Here is a 17,027-nt window from a genome sequence, read left to right on the forward strand (position 1 = left end):
GGCACCCGGATGGGCCCCAGCTATGCCTGCCTCTTCATAGGATATGTGGAGTAGTCCATCTTCCGCAGCTTCACTGGCACCACCCCCCATCTTTTCCTCCGCTACATCGATGACTGTATCGGCGCTGCCTCATGCTCCCACGAGGAGGTTGAACAATTCATCCACTTTACCAACACCTTCCACCCCGACCTCAAATTTACCTGGACCGTCTCAGACTCCTCCCCCCCACCCTTCCGAGACCTCTCCATTTCTATCTCGAGCGACCGAATCAACAAGGGCATTTACTATAAACCGACCGACTCCCACAGCTACCTAGACTACACCTCCTCCCACACTGCCCCCTGTAAAAACGCCATCCCATATTCCCAATTCCTTCGTCTCCGCCGCATCTGCCCCCAGGAGGACCAGTTCCAATACCAAACAACCCAGATGGCCTCCTTCTTCAAAGACCACAGATTCCCCCCAGACGTGATCGACGATGCTCTCCAACGCATCTTCTCCACTTCCCGCTCCTCCGCCCTTGAGCCCCGCCCCTCCAATCACCACCAGGACAGAATCCCACTGGTCCTCACCTACCACCCCACCAACCTCCATATACATCATATCATCTGTCGTTATTTCCGCCACCTCCAAACGGATCCCACCACCAGGGATATATTTCCCTCCCCTCCACTATCAGCGTTCAGAAAAGACCACTCCCTCCGTGACTCCCTCGTCAGGTCCACACCCCCCACCAACCCAAACTCCACTCCCGGCACCTTCCCCTGCAATCGCAAGAAATGCAAAACTTGCACCCACACCTCCCTCCTTACTTCCCTCCAAGGCCCCAGGGGATCCTTCCATATCTGCCACAAATTCACCTGCACCTCCACACACATCATTTCCTGCATCTGCTGCTCCCAGTGTGGCCTCCTCTATATTGGGGAGACAGGCCACCTACTCGCGGACACCCAGACCAACCAACCCAACCACCCCGTGGCTCAACACTTCAACTCCCGCTCCCACTCCACCAAGAACATGCTGGTCCTTGGACTCCTCCATCACCAGACCATAGCAACACGACGGCTGGAGGTACAGCGCCTTATCTTCCGCCTAGGAACCCTCCAACCACAAGGGATGGACTCAGATTTCTCCAGTTTCCTCATTTCCCCTCCCCCCATCTTGTCTCAGTCCCAACCCTCGAACTCAGCACCACCTTCCTAACCTGCAATCTTCTCCACCCCCACCCCCACTGCGGTCTATCACCCTCACCTTAACCTCCTTCCACCTATCTCATTTCCAATGCCCCTCCCCCAAGTCCCTCCTCCCTACCTTTTATCTTTGCCTGCTTGGCACACTCTCCTCATTACTGAAGGAGGGCTCATGCCCGAAACGTCAATTCTCCTGCTCCTTGGATGCTGCCTGACCTGCTGCACTTTTCCAGCAACATATTTTCAGCTCTGATCTCCAGCATCTGCAGTCTTCACTTTCTCCTAACTACTGAGTCAACCTGCCAATTTACCTTAAGAGAATCTTGGCCTAGAACTCCCAAGTCTCTTTGCATATCAGACTTCTGAACTTTCTCCCCATTTAGAAAATATTCCATGCCTTTATTTGACATACCAAGATGCATGACATCACTCTTTCCGAATTTGCACACCATCGGCCACTTCTTTGCCCACTCTCATAATCTGTCCAAATCCTTCTGCAGCTTCCCTGCCTCCTCAAAACTACCTGCGCCTCAACCTATCTTTGCCTACTCTGCAAACTTAGCCAGAATGCTCTCAGTGCCTTCATTTAGATTATTAATGTATAAAGTGAAAAGCTGTGGTCCCAAAACTGAGCCTTGCAGAACACCACTTGTCACTGGCTGCTATTCTGAGAACGACCCTTTTATCCCCAATCCCTACTTTCTGCCAGACGGCAAATCTTCTGTCCATGCTAGCACCTGGTCTCTGACACTACGGGTCGCTATCTAAATCAGTAGCCTCCGGTGCAGCACCTTGTCAAAGGTTTTCTTGAAATACAAATAGATAACTTCCATGGGCTCTCCTTGGTCTAACCTGTTTGTTATTTCCTCAAAGAAGTCTAGCATATTTGACAGGCATGACCTCCGCATGATGAAACCATGCGGACTCTGCCTTAGTTTACCATTCACTTCAGAAGTATTCAGAATCTCAGCCTTCACAATGGATTCGAGAATCTTACCTGTGACTGAGGTTAGGCTAATTGTCCTGTAATTTTCCATCTTTTGCCTTACTCCCTTCTCAAAGAGGGCTGTCACATTAGCAATTTTCCAATCCTCTGGGACCCTTCCTGATTCTAGCAATTCCTGAAAGATCACCACTAATACCTCTGCTATGTCTTCTGCTACCTCCCTTAGAACTCTGGGGTGTACTCCATCTGGTCCAGTTGATTCATCCATCTTTAGGCCATTGCATTTTTCGAGCACCATCTTCTTGGCGATGGCCACCATACTCATCTTTGCCCCAATATCTCAAATTTCTGGGATAGTACTCGAGTCTTCCATGACGAAGACTGACACAAAGTAAGTATTCAGTTCCTCAGCCAATTCCTTGTTTCCCTACTACTATCTCTCCAGCATCATTTTCCAGGGACCCCAATGTCCACTTTTGCCATTTATGTATCAAAAGAAACTCTTAGTCTTTCTTTATGTTGCTGGCTAGCTAGCCCTCCTATTTAATCTCTTCCCTCCTTATTTCCTCTTTTGTTGGCCTTTGTAAGCTTCCTAATCCTCTGGATGCCCACTGCCCTTCGCCACATTATAAATTTTCTCTTTTGCTTTTATGCTATCCATGACTTCCCTAGTCAGCCATAGTTGCCTCATCCTCCCTGTACCATGCTTCTTTTTCCTCAGAATGAATCTCTGCTCTGTCTCCTGAATTACTCCCAGAAACTTTTGCCATTGCTGTTCCACTATCTTTCCTGATAGACTGCTCTCCCAGTCAGTTCTACCCAGTTCCTCCCTCATGCCTCTGTAGTTGCCTTTATTCAGCTGAAATACTGTTACATCTGTGTCTATCTCTCCCTCTCAAATTGCAAAGTAAATTCCATCATATTATCATCACTGACTTCTAAGAGTTCCTTCACCTTAACCTCCCTTATCAAGTCTGCCTCATTGCACATCACTAAATCTAGTAATGCCTGTTCCCTAATGGGCTCTACCACAAGCTGCTCCAAAACACCATCTTGTAAACATTCCACAAATTCCTTCTCTTGCGATCCACTTCCAACCTGATTTCCCCAGTGCACCTGCACATTGAAATCCTCCACGATCACGGTACCTTCACCTTTCCTCCATATCTTTTCTCTCTCCTCGTGTATCTTGTGCCCCAGCTCCGAACTGCTATTTGGTGGCCTGTATATAACTCCAACTATATTCTTTTTTTTAAACCTTTGTGGTTCATTAATTCTACTCACACAGATTCTACACCAGAAATAACCTGTTCTCTCAGTCACAGTTGCTACAGCACCTTGAGAGAAAATTAACTTTGTTTCGAAAAAATTAAACCACTAACAGATTTGTGCATACAGAGTCAAAGATATACAGTACAGAAACACATGCTTCAGTCTAACCTGTCCATGCCAACCAGATATTCTAAACTAATCTAGTCCCATTTGCCAGCAATTGGACCCATATCTCTCTAAACCCTTCCTATTCAAAAATGTTTCCAGATGACTTTTAAATGTTGTAATTGTTCCAGCGTCCACCATTTCTTCTGGCAGCTCATTCCATACATGCAATGCACGAAAATGTTACCCCCTGGGTCCTTTTAAATCTTTCCCCTCTCACCTTAAACTTATGTCCTCTAGTATTGGACTCCCCTCCTCAGGGTAAAGACATTATCTATTTACCTTGTCCATGCCCCTCATGATTTTGTAAACATCAGTTTCTGACACTCCAGAGAAAATAACGTCAGCCTATACAACCTCTCCCTATAGTTCAAACCCTCCAACCCTAGCAGCATATATTACAAAGAATGTTAACATCATTTACAACAACAGAACAAAGAATCGTGAATGCTGGATAATGGAGCTGAATGTGAGTCTGGTGGTGGCATCCCATTGAAGGTGACAGGAGTGGCAGGTGACGATACTTTAGAATCAAAAGCTGATGGGTGGAAAGTGAGGATGGGGGACCTATCATTGTTGAGGAAGGAAAGGAAAGAGGTGAGGGACGAAGTATGGGAAGTGGCTAAGGGCCCTGTAAACTATGGTAACAGGGTTTTCTCAGCTGAAAATGGTTGACATTGTGGCAACATCAGAACAGATGTGACAGAGATGGAGAACTGAGAGAATGGATTCCTCACAGGATGTCTTTTGACATTCAATGGCACTATTATCCAATTCACCATGCTCTTTATCCTGAGGGTTACCTTTGTCCAAAGACAGAACTGGACCAACCCACAAATGCAGTGGCTACAAGAGGAGGTTACAGGTTTGGAATCTTGCAGCAAATAATTCACCTCCTGACTTCACAAAACCATCCAAAAGGTACAATTCAGGAGTAGGATGAAATACTCTCCATTTGCCCGAGTGAAGCTTCAGCAACACAAGGAATTTGACACCATCCAAGATAAAGCAGCCTGACATCAGGTGCGAAAACATGCACTTCCTCCATCACCAACACTCAGTAGCAGCAGTGTGTATCATCCACAAAATTCACCAAGACTCCACAGACGGTGCCTTAAACCCATAACTAGAACGATCCACAATGACATGAGTGGCCAACACACTGGGACACCACAATCTGGAAGAAATTAGATGGACTTGAGAATGTACTGCCTCTCCTTTGTGTCGATGTGTCAAAATCCTGGAACCCTCTTTCTAAGGGCATTGTGGATCAACCAACATAAGTTGGACTTCAGCAGTTCAAGGAAGCAGCTCACCACCACCTCCTCAAAACCAATTCAGGATGGGTAGCAGATGCTGTCCCAGGTGGCAATGCCCACATCCCATGAATGAATAATAAAAACAAAACTTTTCCCTCAGTGATAGAAACCTATTAGCTTTCCCAGTTACTTGCTGCTTCTGTACCCTAATGTTTTGTGATTCATGCACAAGGACACCCAGATCCTCCAAGCTCTGCAATCTCTCATCATTTAGAAAACAAGCTTTCTTTTTAAGTTTGCTGTCATTATGGGCAATTTCATATTCTCCTTCGTTATGCTGCATTTGCCACATCTTTGTACACACAAGCTTTGCATTTCCCTGTATTGTCCTGCTCCCCCCTCAGTCGAAGCATAATGCTCAGAGTCACGGTATGGCTTTATCTCCTTCATCTTTATTTCGGGCCTTGGAAAGAGAGAGAACGATCGCCCATGTGTGCAGGGATATGGGTTCCCAGTCTTCTCTCTCAAACAATAGTTTCTTAATGAATAAAATAGTCATTTTACAGGGAGGAGCATCCAGATAAGGCAACATATATATTGAGTGGGTGAACATCTGCTGTTACACAAGGAATGTTCTTAACTTTAACTAGCTTCACATAATGAATACTTTTCACCTTGTTAACTGACCTTACATACTGAATGATTCCAATACGGTTAAATGGCTCGACATAATAAATGCTTTTCCACCCTGTTAACCCATCACCCTCACCTCCAGCACCCCATTATTAACTGCAAGTTCTTATCTGATCTGAGTCATGCTCAGGTGAATTTCTTCTTTCACAAAACTGAAAATGTAACTCTGTCCCTACCTGCTTATACCCTCTACACATTCATATTTATAGTGTAAATATTTCATCTTCACAACTTACTTTCCAATTTATCTGTATCAGCAGCACATTTGGCAACTCTACTTCTACCCCTTCAAAGTCATTTCTTTAAACTGTTAACAGTTGAGGCCCCAGCCCAGATTGCTGCGGCATGCCACTTGCAAACTTGAAAAGATCTACTTATGTCTACTTTTTGCTTCTGTTAACAAGCCAATCAATGCCAACATGTTATCCTTAAACCATGAACTTTCATTATCCACAAAAACCTTTGATGTGGCATTTTAATGCCTTCTGGAAATCTAAGTGCAGTGCATCCATCAGTTTCCCCTTGTACACAGCACGTATTACCTCCTCAAAGAACGCGATTAGATCGGTCCATCCTGATTTCCTGTTCGCAAGCCCATGTTAACTCTACTTCACTTTTTTGAACTTATCTTAATTCTCTGCTATAGCTTATTTAAAAATAGCTTTTAGCATCTTTCCTATGGTGCTGTTAAAAATAACTGATCTGTAGCTTCTTGATTTCTATCTCCTTTTTTGAATACAGGAATTATAGTATTTATAAATAATTACCACCCAGCCTGATGGGGCCTTCCTTGAATGGCATTTTTTTGAAAATTAAAAATCAATGGATCAATTATCCCACTAGCCACTTCTTAAAAGGTTTAAAACCCAAAGGTGAAGTCCATCAGGTTTGGGGCACTTGCACGTCCACAGCTACAACAATATAACCAGTACTATTTGTCTGTGATTGTGATTTTCTTGTATTCCTCCATCCTTTCAACTTCCTGATTTATCTCTGCTTCGGAGATCAATTGCTCACAATCACATAGTAATTTTTCCAAAGTTTCACAAATTTAAAAAAAATCAACAGAAAAGCTCTGCTATGCTGTCTAGCCCACTATTAGCAACTTAACGTTCATGAAATGTAACGCTGATGTCTCCAACTGCAGCTTGGTCCTGTTTAACAATGTAAGCACCTCATAGTGATTGCTAAGACATACGATCACATCAGTCACTTCAGGAGATTTGAAAGAAAAGGCACTATCTGCAGTTGATGTGCAATCCAGCAACATACTGTTTACGTGCTTTTTAAATGTAACACCAGTTCAAAGGGTTAGGATAAAACCATGTCATTAGAAGTAACAAGGTGGTAGCATTTATTGTAGAGATTTCAACAGGTAGAAGCATCATTCCCTGTTGTAAAAGTAACTGAATGTATTCTATTTTTGAGGGTGACATATATCAGCAACACAGCCCTTCCAGCAAACTAGGTGAAATAAAAAAATAGTAAAACCACTTTTTCAGTCTGGCTTGTCTTATTCACAGTAGGTAAAGTTCAGTAGGTGGCACTGTCTACTAAATTTGGGTCACAGTTTCTTGCTATGAGTGATGATATTAGAGTTAATTTACAACATATGCTCTAACCTTGGGCAGGGCTGTTCAGCATCATCCCTAAGTGCAAAGTCAGTTTCCAAATGCATGCTGACAACACCCTATCACTTCCTTTGTCCCTATGACTAACTATCCTGTCTGACTTCCTATCTAACAAGTGAAATGATGCAATAATGAAATTAATACAGAAGTGTGAAGTGATTCATTTTGGGAGCAAGAACCAGAAGAGGCAACACAAAACAAAAGATGAAATTCTAAAGCCAGTGCGACAGCATGCAGACCTGGGGTACAAGTGCACAAATTGTTGAAGGCCTCGGGAAAGATTGTGATAGAGTTAATAAGATATACAGGATCTTTAGCTTGAAAAATAGAGGCAATTATGGGCACCACACCTGCCCACAGAAGACTCTCAGGATTGAGGGCAATACTTCCAACTCCAAGTTAATGGATTTTGATATAGCCTATGAAGCCAAAGTGGGGTCTGCCACTTTTGTATATTCAAGGCAGATGTGGTACTTCAAGAGCCAGATAGAAGATTTGCTAGAAGATTTATGCACTCTCTTTGTGACACCCTGTCTTTACCTCCACATATTTCCAACCAAATGTCGCAATGTAATCAGCACCATCCTGGTTGGGTACAAAGCAGGTATGTTAATGAATCCTCAAGGAAGTTTGAACTCAAAGATGGTTTGAGGCCCTGAAAAAGTTTCCACTCTCCACTAGGGAGCCTTCTGCCATTCCCAAGTTTGCAGTAGAGAATGGACAGCATGATTTCAGAGGTTAGCACTGCAGCCTTACGGTACCAAGGACCTGGCTTCAATTCTAACCTCAATGACTGTCTGTGTAGAGTCTGCACATTCTCCCCAGGTCTGCGTGGGGTTCCGGCAGGCGCTCCAGCTTCCTTCCATAGTCAAAAGATGTGCAGGTTATGTGGATTAGCCATGCTAAATTCCCCCATAGTGACCAGGAATGTGCAGGCTAGGTACACTAATAATGCTGGGGATAGGTGGGTCTGTTGGGGTGCTCTTCAGAACATCAATGAATGGCCTCTATCTGCACTGTAGAGATTCTATTCAATTCTATTTGTCTTGCGAGTCTGGTATCAGGCATAGGAACAACATTTCTTGTAGAGCAGAACTGATTTTGAATGGTCACTGGGCAAAGGACACTACAATTGAACTATCTTCCTTTTCACTGGATTTGGAGGATCTAGCGAAGTTACTATTGGTGGCAGTTCTCCACTGCTTTAAGGTGGCTGTTGTTTCAAGTCTCTGAAGTATTTGGATTGTGGGAATCACAGGGGTTGCTAAACCATGACTTTGGTCTGAGATGTCAAAGCCTGGTCCTCAGATATTATTCTCTTCAGTCAGCCAAAGCTTGAGCTGGCACAGAAGATGGGAAGATATAGAGAAGATTGATGTAAAAGATTGGGGAAGGTGTTGCTGTTATCTCCAGAGAAGAGAAATTGAATGAAGATTTGATCTATGTGCTCAAAATCATGAAGATGCCGTATAAAGCAAATAGGAAGGGACCAGAGGATCAAAGATCAGAGGACACCAAGGATGAAGGGAAAAACAGCAATCAAAAAATGAAGAAAAATTTTTTACAAAAAAGGCATGTGGATGAGTATACGAATAGGAAGGCTTTAAAAGAATATGGGCTAACTGCTGGCAAATGGGACTAGATTAGGTTACGATATCTGGTCAGCATGGACGAATTGGACCGAAGGGTCTGTTTCCGTGCTGTACATCTCTATAACTGTATAGTTAGGATCTGGAAAACCTTGCCAGGGAGACTCTGCGGACAAGCTGAATTGTGCTTTGGATTTAGAATAAGATAATTATTTGCAAGAAAAGGCAGGGGTGTTGGACAAGCTGTTAGCAGACCAGACCAGCATACCTCCTCCTCCTGAGCTATACATATGCCAGAAGTCTGCAATTCAAATTTAGAATTGTATAAACATAGAATAACACAACACTGCAAGAAATCATTCAGACTATGCTGCTTTTTTGAGAAAGCTTTCAAATTAATCATACTCCTCTACTCTGTCAACAGCACAGTATCATGTCTGCCTACCTACTGAAATGTAATTCTTGAATCTCCTTCAAATTTTTATAGACAGCACATTCCAGATCTTAAGAACATGCAGTTCTCTCTTGTGGAAGAGTCCAGAACTTGGGGACACAGATTAAAAATAGGGAGTCACCAATTTAAGATTGCAAGATGAATTATTATTCATCTAATAATTGCAAGTCTGTGACATTCCCTTGCCTAAAGGGTGCTGCAGATGGTTCACTGAATATTTTTAAGGCAAAGGTAGATAGATCATTTTCTAACAGTTTCAAAAGGGTATCAGGGATAACTAGAAAAGTGGATTTGAAATCACAATCAGATCAGCCATGATCTTATCGAAGGCAAAGCAGACTGAAAGGATGAAATCACTGGCTCCTTGTCCTAATTGATACATTTTGGTATTTTTGCTCTGCATTAACATTTTATGCCTCATGCCACCTCTATATTTGTTTTACTAAATACTTTAGTATGGTTTTTCTGCTTACTAACAGCTTCTCTTTCATAAATCTGCAGAATCTTCACTTAACCTTTGCTATTCTAAAAAGCATAATTTTCTCTAATCCTTCCATGTAACTTGTTTACTTTTTAAATTCTGTCTCTATAAAGACAAGCCTTTTTAACAGCATTCTCATCCTGCACTACCATCAATGATTTGTACATTTGGAAGTTCTTTAAACTGCATCCTTTTCAATATTTCATCGTTTAGTTTCAAATGCCTCTCTAGACTTTCAAAAAGTGAGGACTACAGATGCTGGAGATCAGAGTCGAGAGAGTAGTACTGGAAAAGCACAGCAGGTCAGGCAGCATCCCAGGAATAGGAGAACTGACATTTTGGGCATAAGCCCCTCATCAGGAATGAGGCTTGTGGGCCGGGGGTGGGGGGTGTTAGTTGGGAAAGCAATAAGTGGATGAAGGTGAGGGAGAAGGTGATAAGTCAGAGGGGGTGAGTGATGGATGGGTCTATACAGCGGTGTCGGGTTGGAGGTTTGGGACTGTGATAATGTGGTGGTGGTGGGGGGGGGGGGGGGCGCGCAGGGAGTGTGAGGAAACTGTTGAAATCCACATTTATCCCATGTGATTGCAGGGCCTCAGAGCGGAATAGGAGGTGCTCCCCCTCCAGACATTGGTGATAACGATTTGGTGGTGGAGGAGGCCCAGGACCTGCAAGTCCTTGACGGAGTGGGAGGGGGAGTTGAAATATTCAGTCGTGGGGTTGGGGTTGGTGGGTGAGGGTGTCCCAGAGATGTTCTCTGAAACAATTCGCAAGAAGGCATCCTGTCTCCCCAATGTACAGGAGACCACATCGGGTGCAACAGATGCAGTAGATGTGGAAGGATCCCTTGAAGCCTTGGACAGATGTGAGGGGAGTGGTATAGGCGCAGGTTTTGCACTTTCTGCGGTGGCAGGGAAAGGTGCCAGGAGTGGGGTGTGGCCTGATGGGGGGTGTGAACCCAACGAGGGAGACGCAGAGGGAATGGTCTTTTCGGAACGTTGATATAGGCGTGATGCCTGTATATCTCTGGTGGCGGAAGCCTCTCTTGACTTTCCAACCAAAATTCATCATTTCACACTTCTGATTTAATTTTCAGGTTGTCCTGAATTTAGTCACCTGATCAATCATCCTCACACCTACCAAAATTCCAATACTTCTCTTACTCCAATTTCAGTGAATTTAAACTTTGTTGTCATGGTAAAACCATAAAATGTAAGTGTAGAAATAGGTGATTTGAACTAAGTATCTACCATTCAATGAGATAACAGTTGATTTGATGATCCTCCATTCCACTTTCCTTCCTTTTCCCTGTAAGCCTAGAGTCCTTACCTGATTAAAAACCTTTTTGTCCCAGTATCGAATGTACTTAACAACCCAGCCTCTAATAACCCCATGCAGTAAAGAATGCCACAGATTCACTACCATCTGAGACATCTCTTCATAAACAAACATATCACATCTCAGCAACGTCCTCTAGCTTGTGTCACCCAAATTGGCCTTCTGTACAATTACTCTGTTCAACTTGCAAGACAATTCAAAGTCAGTTCAACCATACTCTTTGGAACCCCAATCCTAAACATTTCCTTTCAAAACAATCTCCCTAAAATCCCATCGCTTCGGCGGAGTCTCTATTGGAGCTAAAAACATGAAACCTTTAAGTCACTACTTATGTCATTGCTGATCCCTAATTATGCCAGAGTGTAGCTAAGAGTCAATCACGTTGATTGAATGGATCGTAGGGCATGTCATAACTGTCCTGGGAATTCCCAATTCTACCAATGAATTTTCCAAAGTACTATTATTCTGTGTTCTACTTCCCTGAATTCTTACGCTTACCTTGATATACATAGAATTCACTCCAGAGACACTGCAAATTATCCAATGAGTAATATCTGCAAATTGACATAGTTAGGAGCTTTCAGTTTGAAGGGTGTTTGAAATTGTGGCAAGAGTACATTAAATAGACCTGTTCTGATTTCTTTTGCTTACATGCCTTAGGGCGATTGGCTATGAGGTTTGACTTGTGATTATGAAATCTTGCTGTGACCTTTAGTTATTCAATTAACCGAAACAGGTATAGCGGAAACTCGATTATCCGAACAAGATGGGCGGGCACTATGTCGCTCGGATAATCGATTAGTCAGAAAATCAATTAAATGCTTTTCCGCTGGGGTTCGGAGTTTTTAAAGTCTGCTCCCCCTTCATAGACTACAGCAGCACACAGAGTGTGAGGCCCTGCCCCCAGCACAAAATGCCCAAGACAGCCCCACCCCCTCCCCTGCAAAAAAACACATTTTGACAGGTTCCACGTTTGCCCTGCACAGGATAATGTTGGAGAGACTATTCCTGAGGGGGTGTAGGCACAGGGTACACCCCTCTATAGACCTCCAGGGAAAGTGTGGGGGAAGAGAGAGAGAGGATGGGAGGTCAGTCATTTGGAGATAGTGCCTATTTAATCATGGCAAACAAAAGACGCGGTCAATGCTGGAAACACGTCTTTGTTGTAAGGTTTTTATCGGGACCTTCAGATATTCCGATTTTTGGATAATTGGTATTCGGATAATCGAGGTTCCCCTGTATACACCGTGAAATTAGGAATACAACTGGTCACCAGAAATTTCATATTATAACATTTTAGTTTCAATATTTACATTTGCTTTATTTTCCTTAATTTTAGGAGAAAGTGAGGACTGCAGGTGCTGGAAACCAGAGCTGAAAATGTGTTGCTGGAAAAGCACAGCAGGTCCGACAGCATCCAAGGAACAGGAGAATCGACGTTTCGGGCATGAGCCCGAAGAAAGGCTCATGCCAGAAACGTCGATTCTCCTGCTCCTTAGATGCTGTCTGACCTGCTGCGCTTTTCCAGCAACACATTTTCAGCTCTTTCCTTAATTTTAATGCACTTTAGGCATAAAAGGTCATGCTAAATACAAAGTCTACAAAAATGTAGTCCTATACGTGGGGCATAAATGTCAATTTTAGGAGAAATATTAAGAGTTTATACACAAATGAACTTTAAAACTAAGTCAATTAGATTTGTAAACTTACTATTTAGTTGAATCAGACAGTTGATACTCCCTCCGTCTGTCATAGGACTCTTGGATGCCTGGGTCAATCCATAGACATTTTATTGCTTCCACATAGGGATTATCAAATGTTGTCACCTTTTCTACATCAATGTCACGAATTAACTGTGCATTTGCCTGTGAAGAAAAGAAATGCTTTAATGTTTTGCATCCCACTTAAAAGAATTTGTAACAAGTTATATATTACAAATGTCCATTATTGCTCTTTTGAGGCTACTACAGGATTTGCAATTCTCCAACTGTCAGGACGGGGTGAGAAACTGATCCCAGGTCCTTGAACTACACTTTAGGGAGCACACAGGACTCCTTTCTTCTACATCCAGTAGTTCAGAAAATCAGTCTTTTGAAATTTCCAGCTGTGGTGCCACCGTGTATTGTTGAAAATTAGACCTGAGCCATAATTTACTGGAGTAGAGCTTCTTGTGCCATGCCTGGGCAGTCAGACTGGACCGTGCACCCTTGAGGTAGAACACTTCCATTATGTAAAGGTATTAAGAACGGAAACAAATAATGGCTTGTTGAGTACAACAGGGAATATACAATATTCTTTCAACAATATGATTTAACGAGTGAAAAACAAAACAAAAGCTCAAAAGTGCACAGAAAAATCAAAATACTGTGGATGACGGAAATCTGAAACAAACACAGAGAAAGCCTAAAATACTGAGCAGGTCTGACAGCATCTGCAGAGAATAACAGAATTAAAGATTTTCTCAGTATCACTCTTCATCAAAACTCAGGCATCTAGGAGTCCTATAACCCTTAGCAAGGGCATATTGATCTTGGAGAGAGTACAATAAAGGATTATATGAATGATGCCAGGACTTCAGTGTGTGAGTAGAGATTATGTAAATTTGGTCTGTTTTCTCTGGAATTTAGAAGATTAATGAGTGATCTGATTGAAGTCTTCGAGCCATTAACAGGCAAAGACAGTAGACAAAGTTAAACTATTTCCACTCAGAGATTTTAGAACTGGGGACAGTTTTAAAATTAAGACCAGACTGTTCAGCAGAGATGTTCAGAAGCAATTCTACACATAATGGATGGTACATCTTTGAGATTTTCTTCAACAAACAACAATGGATGCAGGATATGTTGTCAATTTTAAAGTTAAAATTAGATTTTTTTCTGTTAAACAAAGATATTAAGAGATAATAGAAAGGCAGTATAGGGTATATGGAATTAGGCTGCAGATCTGTCCTAATCTCATTGAATGTCCAGAAAATGCTTAAGGGGCTTAATTGCCAACTCTTCTTCCTGTGCTCCTATGATAGTTTTGAAGAAATGTAATGCTGCACACAAAAAAAACTCTCTTTCTTGCTCCACAGATGCTACCAGACCTGCTGAGTTTCTCAACCATTTTGTGTTTACTGCAAAGTAGACAATTAAATAGACAATAAAGTAATTCATGGAGTATAATAATGTGGATATTCAAGAGGTTATTCACTTAGGTCGTAAGAATAAAAGCAGAACATTTTTTCAAAGGCATTAAACTTTTGATTATTGATGTTCAGAGAGACTTGAGAAACATGACCGGTTTGCACTGTAAGCAGATACGATGCAAGAATAATAATGTTGCTCTAATGGTGCTTAGCTTTGTGTGACCACACCTGGAGTTTTCACCTTCATACCCAAGGAAGGATAACTTGTTTTTAGAAGCAATGCAGCCAAGATTCAGAAGATTAGTACTCCTATGATGAATAACTCAGTAAATTGAGTAAATAATCTCTGCAGTTTAGAAGAATATGATTTCATTCAAACAAGCAACATTCTGACAGATATTAAAGTTGGTTTTCTTGGTTGGCAAGTAGGGATGGATAAGGAGTCATCCTTTTGAAAAGATTGTGGGGTTTTGTTGACTTCGCTGCCTGCAACGTCCCACCCTAAGGGGCTCCTTGTGCAAATGAAAGTGAAACTGAAGTATTTTAAAGTGTACATAAATTCCTAGGAGAAAGCGAGGACGGCAGATACTGGAGATAAGAGTCAGAAAGTGCAGTGTTGGAAAAGCATAGCCAGTCAGGCAGCGTCCAAGGAGCAGGACAGTCAACGCTTTGAGATAAGCTCTTCATCAGGAATGTTGGGGGGGGGGGGGGGGCAAAGGGGGAGAGAGATAATGGGAGGGGTGTGGGGGGGAGGGTAGCTGAAATGCGATAGGTAGGTGAAGGCAGAGGGTGATGGTCAGAGTGGAAGGTGGAGCAGATAGATGGGAAGGAAGTTGGACAGGTGGGACAGTTCGAGAAATATAGGACAGTTCAAGAGGGCAGTGCCAAGTTGGACTGATGGATCTGGGATGAGGTGTTGGGTGGGGGCAAAATCAGGAAACTGACAAAATTGATATTGATCCTAGACGGTTGGAGGGTCCCAAGGCAGTAGATGAGCTGCTCTTCCTTCAGGCATCGGGTGGCTAGAGAGTTTGGTGGTGGAGACCGCCCAGGACTTGCATGTCCTTGGCAGAGTGGGAGGGGGAGTTGGAGTGTATGGTCACAGGGTGGTGGAGTTGATTGGTGCATGTGTCCCGGAGATGTTCTCTGAAACATTCCACAAGTTGCCGTCCTGTCTCCCAACGTAGAGGAGACCACATCGAGAGCTACAGACACAGTAGATGTGGCTTCGGGAGGTACAAGAGAGGTGTGGGTGCACCTTTACACAGCAATTAAAGGCACCCTCAAGACCAAGTTCCAATGAAATTAATTGGCAGACATGAGTCCAAGTGTGAGTATTCGCTGATAGAACTATCAAAGTTTTGATGATGTTTGTCACAAACAACAACTTTCTGAAATACAATTTTTGGCATGCTTGATGTAAAAAAAGTAGAGAAGTTGGATTTGCTTGGGAAAGAAGGGGATAACAGACAGATTTGATAGATCACTTCAAAGTTGCGAAAGGCTTAAGAAAAATAATGATAACCTGTTTCCAATGGCAAGTGGAAAAGTAAACAAACTACACAGGCTAAAGATAATGTGGACCAAATAACCAGAGTAGGGAATCAGGATTTTTTTTTTTTTTAAAAAACACCACAAATTTGCTGGCACAAAAACAAATTACTGGAAAAATTCAGCAGGTCCGGTAGCACCTGTGGAGAGAAAGCAGTTTATGTTTCAGGTCCCATGACCTTCTTCCTATCAGAAAAAAATTTAATGGTCTAGAGTGCATTCTCAAAAGACAGAATAAAGTACAAAGAATAATACAGCACAAGACCGTTTCCCCGGCCCCCAACACCTTATCTTCACCATGGATATCCAATCCCTCTACACATCCATCCACCATGACCAGGGCCTCCAAGCCCTCGTTTCTTCCTCTCCCGACGTCCCCAACAGTACCCTTCCACCGACACTCTTATTCGTTTGGCTGAACTGGTCCTCACCCTTAATTTCTCCTTCGAATCCTCCCACTTCCTCCAGACCAAAGTGGTAGCCATGGGCACATGTATGGGCTCCAGCTATGCCTGTCTCTTTGTTGGCTACGTAGAACGGTCCATCTTCTGTAGTTACACCGGCACCACTCCCCACCTCTTCCTCCGCTACATTGATGACTGCATGGCGCTCGCGAGGAGGTTGAGCAATTCAGCAACTTCACCAACACATTCCACCCTGACCTTAAATTTACCTGGACCATCTCTGACACCTCCCTCCCCTTCCTGGACCTTTCCATCTCCATTAATGACGACTGACTTGACACCGACATTTTTTACAAACCCACTGACTCCCACAGCTACCTGGATTACACCTATTCCCAACCTACCTCCTGCAAAAATGCCATCCTCGTATCCCAATTCCTCCGCCTCCACTGAATCTGCTCCCAGGAGGACCAGTTCCACCACAGAACACACCAGATGGCCTCCTTCTTTAGAGACCACATTTTCCCTTCCCACATGGTTAAAGATGCCCTCCAACACATCTCGTCCACATCCTGCACCTCCACCCTCAGACCACACCCCTCCAACCGTAACAAGGACAGAACGCCCCGGTGCTCACCTTCCACCCTACCAACCTTCACATCAAATCATCCACCGACATTTCCGTCACCTCCAAACAGACCCAACCACCAGGGATACATTTCCCTCCCCACCCCTTTCTGTCTTCTGCAAAGACCATTCCCTCCGTGACTACCTGGTCAGGTCCACGCCCCTCTTCAACCCACCCTCTCATCCTGGCACCTTAACCTGCCACTACAGGAATTGCAAAACCTGCGCCCACAACTCCTCCCTCACCTGCATCCAAGGCCCTAAAGGAGCCTTCCACATCCATCAAAGTTTTACCTG

At 43.4% G+C, this 17,027-nt stretch overlaps 1 protein-coding gene across 4 annotated transcripts in view; it reads right to left on the bottom strand.

Annotated features, from left to right (window-relative positions):
- The window catches only part of LOC132823904 (guanine nucleotide-binding protein G(q) subunit alpha), a 211,835-nt gene that overhangs the window by 25,519 nt on the left and 169,289 nt on the right, over positions 1-17,027 (bottom strand). For all 4 annotated transcript variants that reach the window (XR_009645612.1, XM_060838036.1, XM_060838024.1 and 1 more), the window contains exon 3: positions 12,729-12,883. Coding sequence is in view for 3 of the 4 variants with exons in the window: in XM_060838036.1 (XP_060694019.1) it covers positions 12,729-12,883 (155 nt within the window). In the remaining variant the exon portion in view is untranslated. The remainder of the gene's footprint in view (positions 1-12,728; positions 12,884-17,027) is intronic.

The sequence above is a fragment of the Hemiscyllium ocellatum genome, chromosome 2 (genome assembly GCF_020745735.1).
Source record: "Hemiscyllium ocellatum isolate sHemOce1 chromosome 2, sHemOce1.pat.X.cur, whole genome shotgun sequence".
Classification (NCBI taxonomy): domain Eukaryota; kingdom Metazoa; phylum Chordata; class Chondrichthyes; order Orectolobiformes; family Hemiscylliidae; genus Hemiscyllium; species Hemiscyllium ocellatum.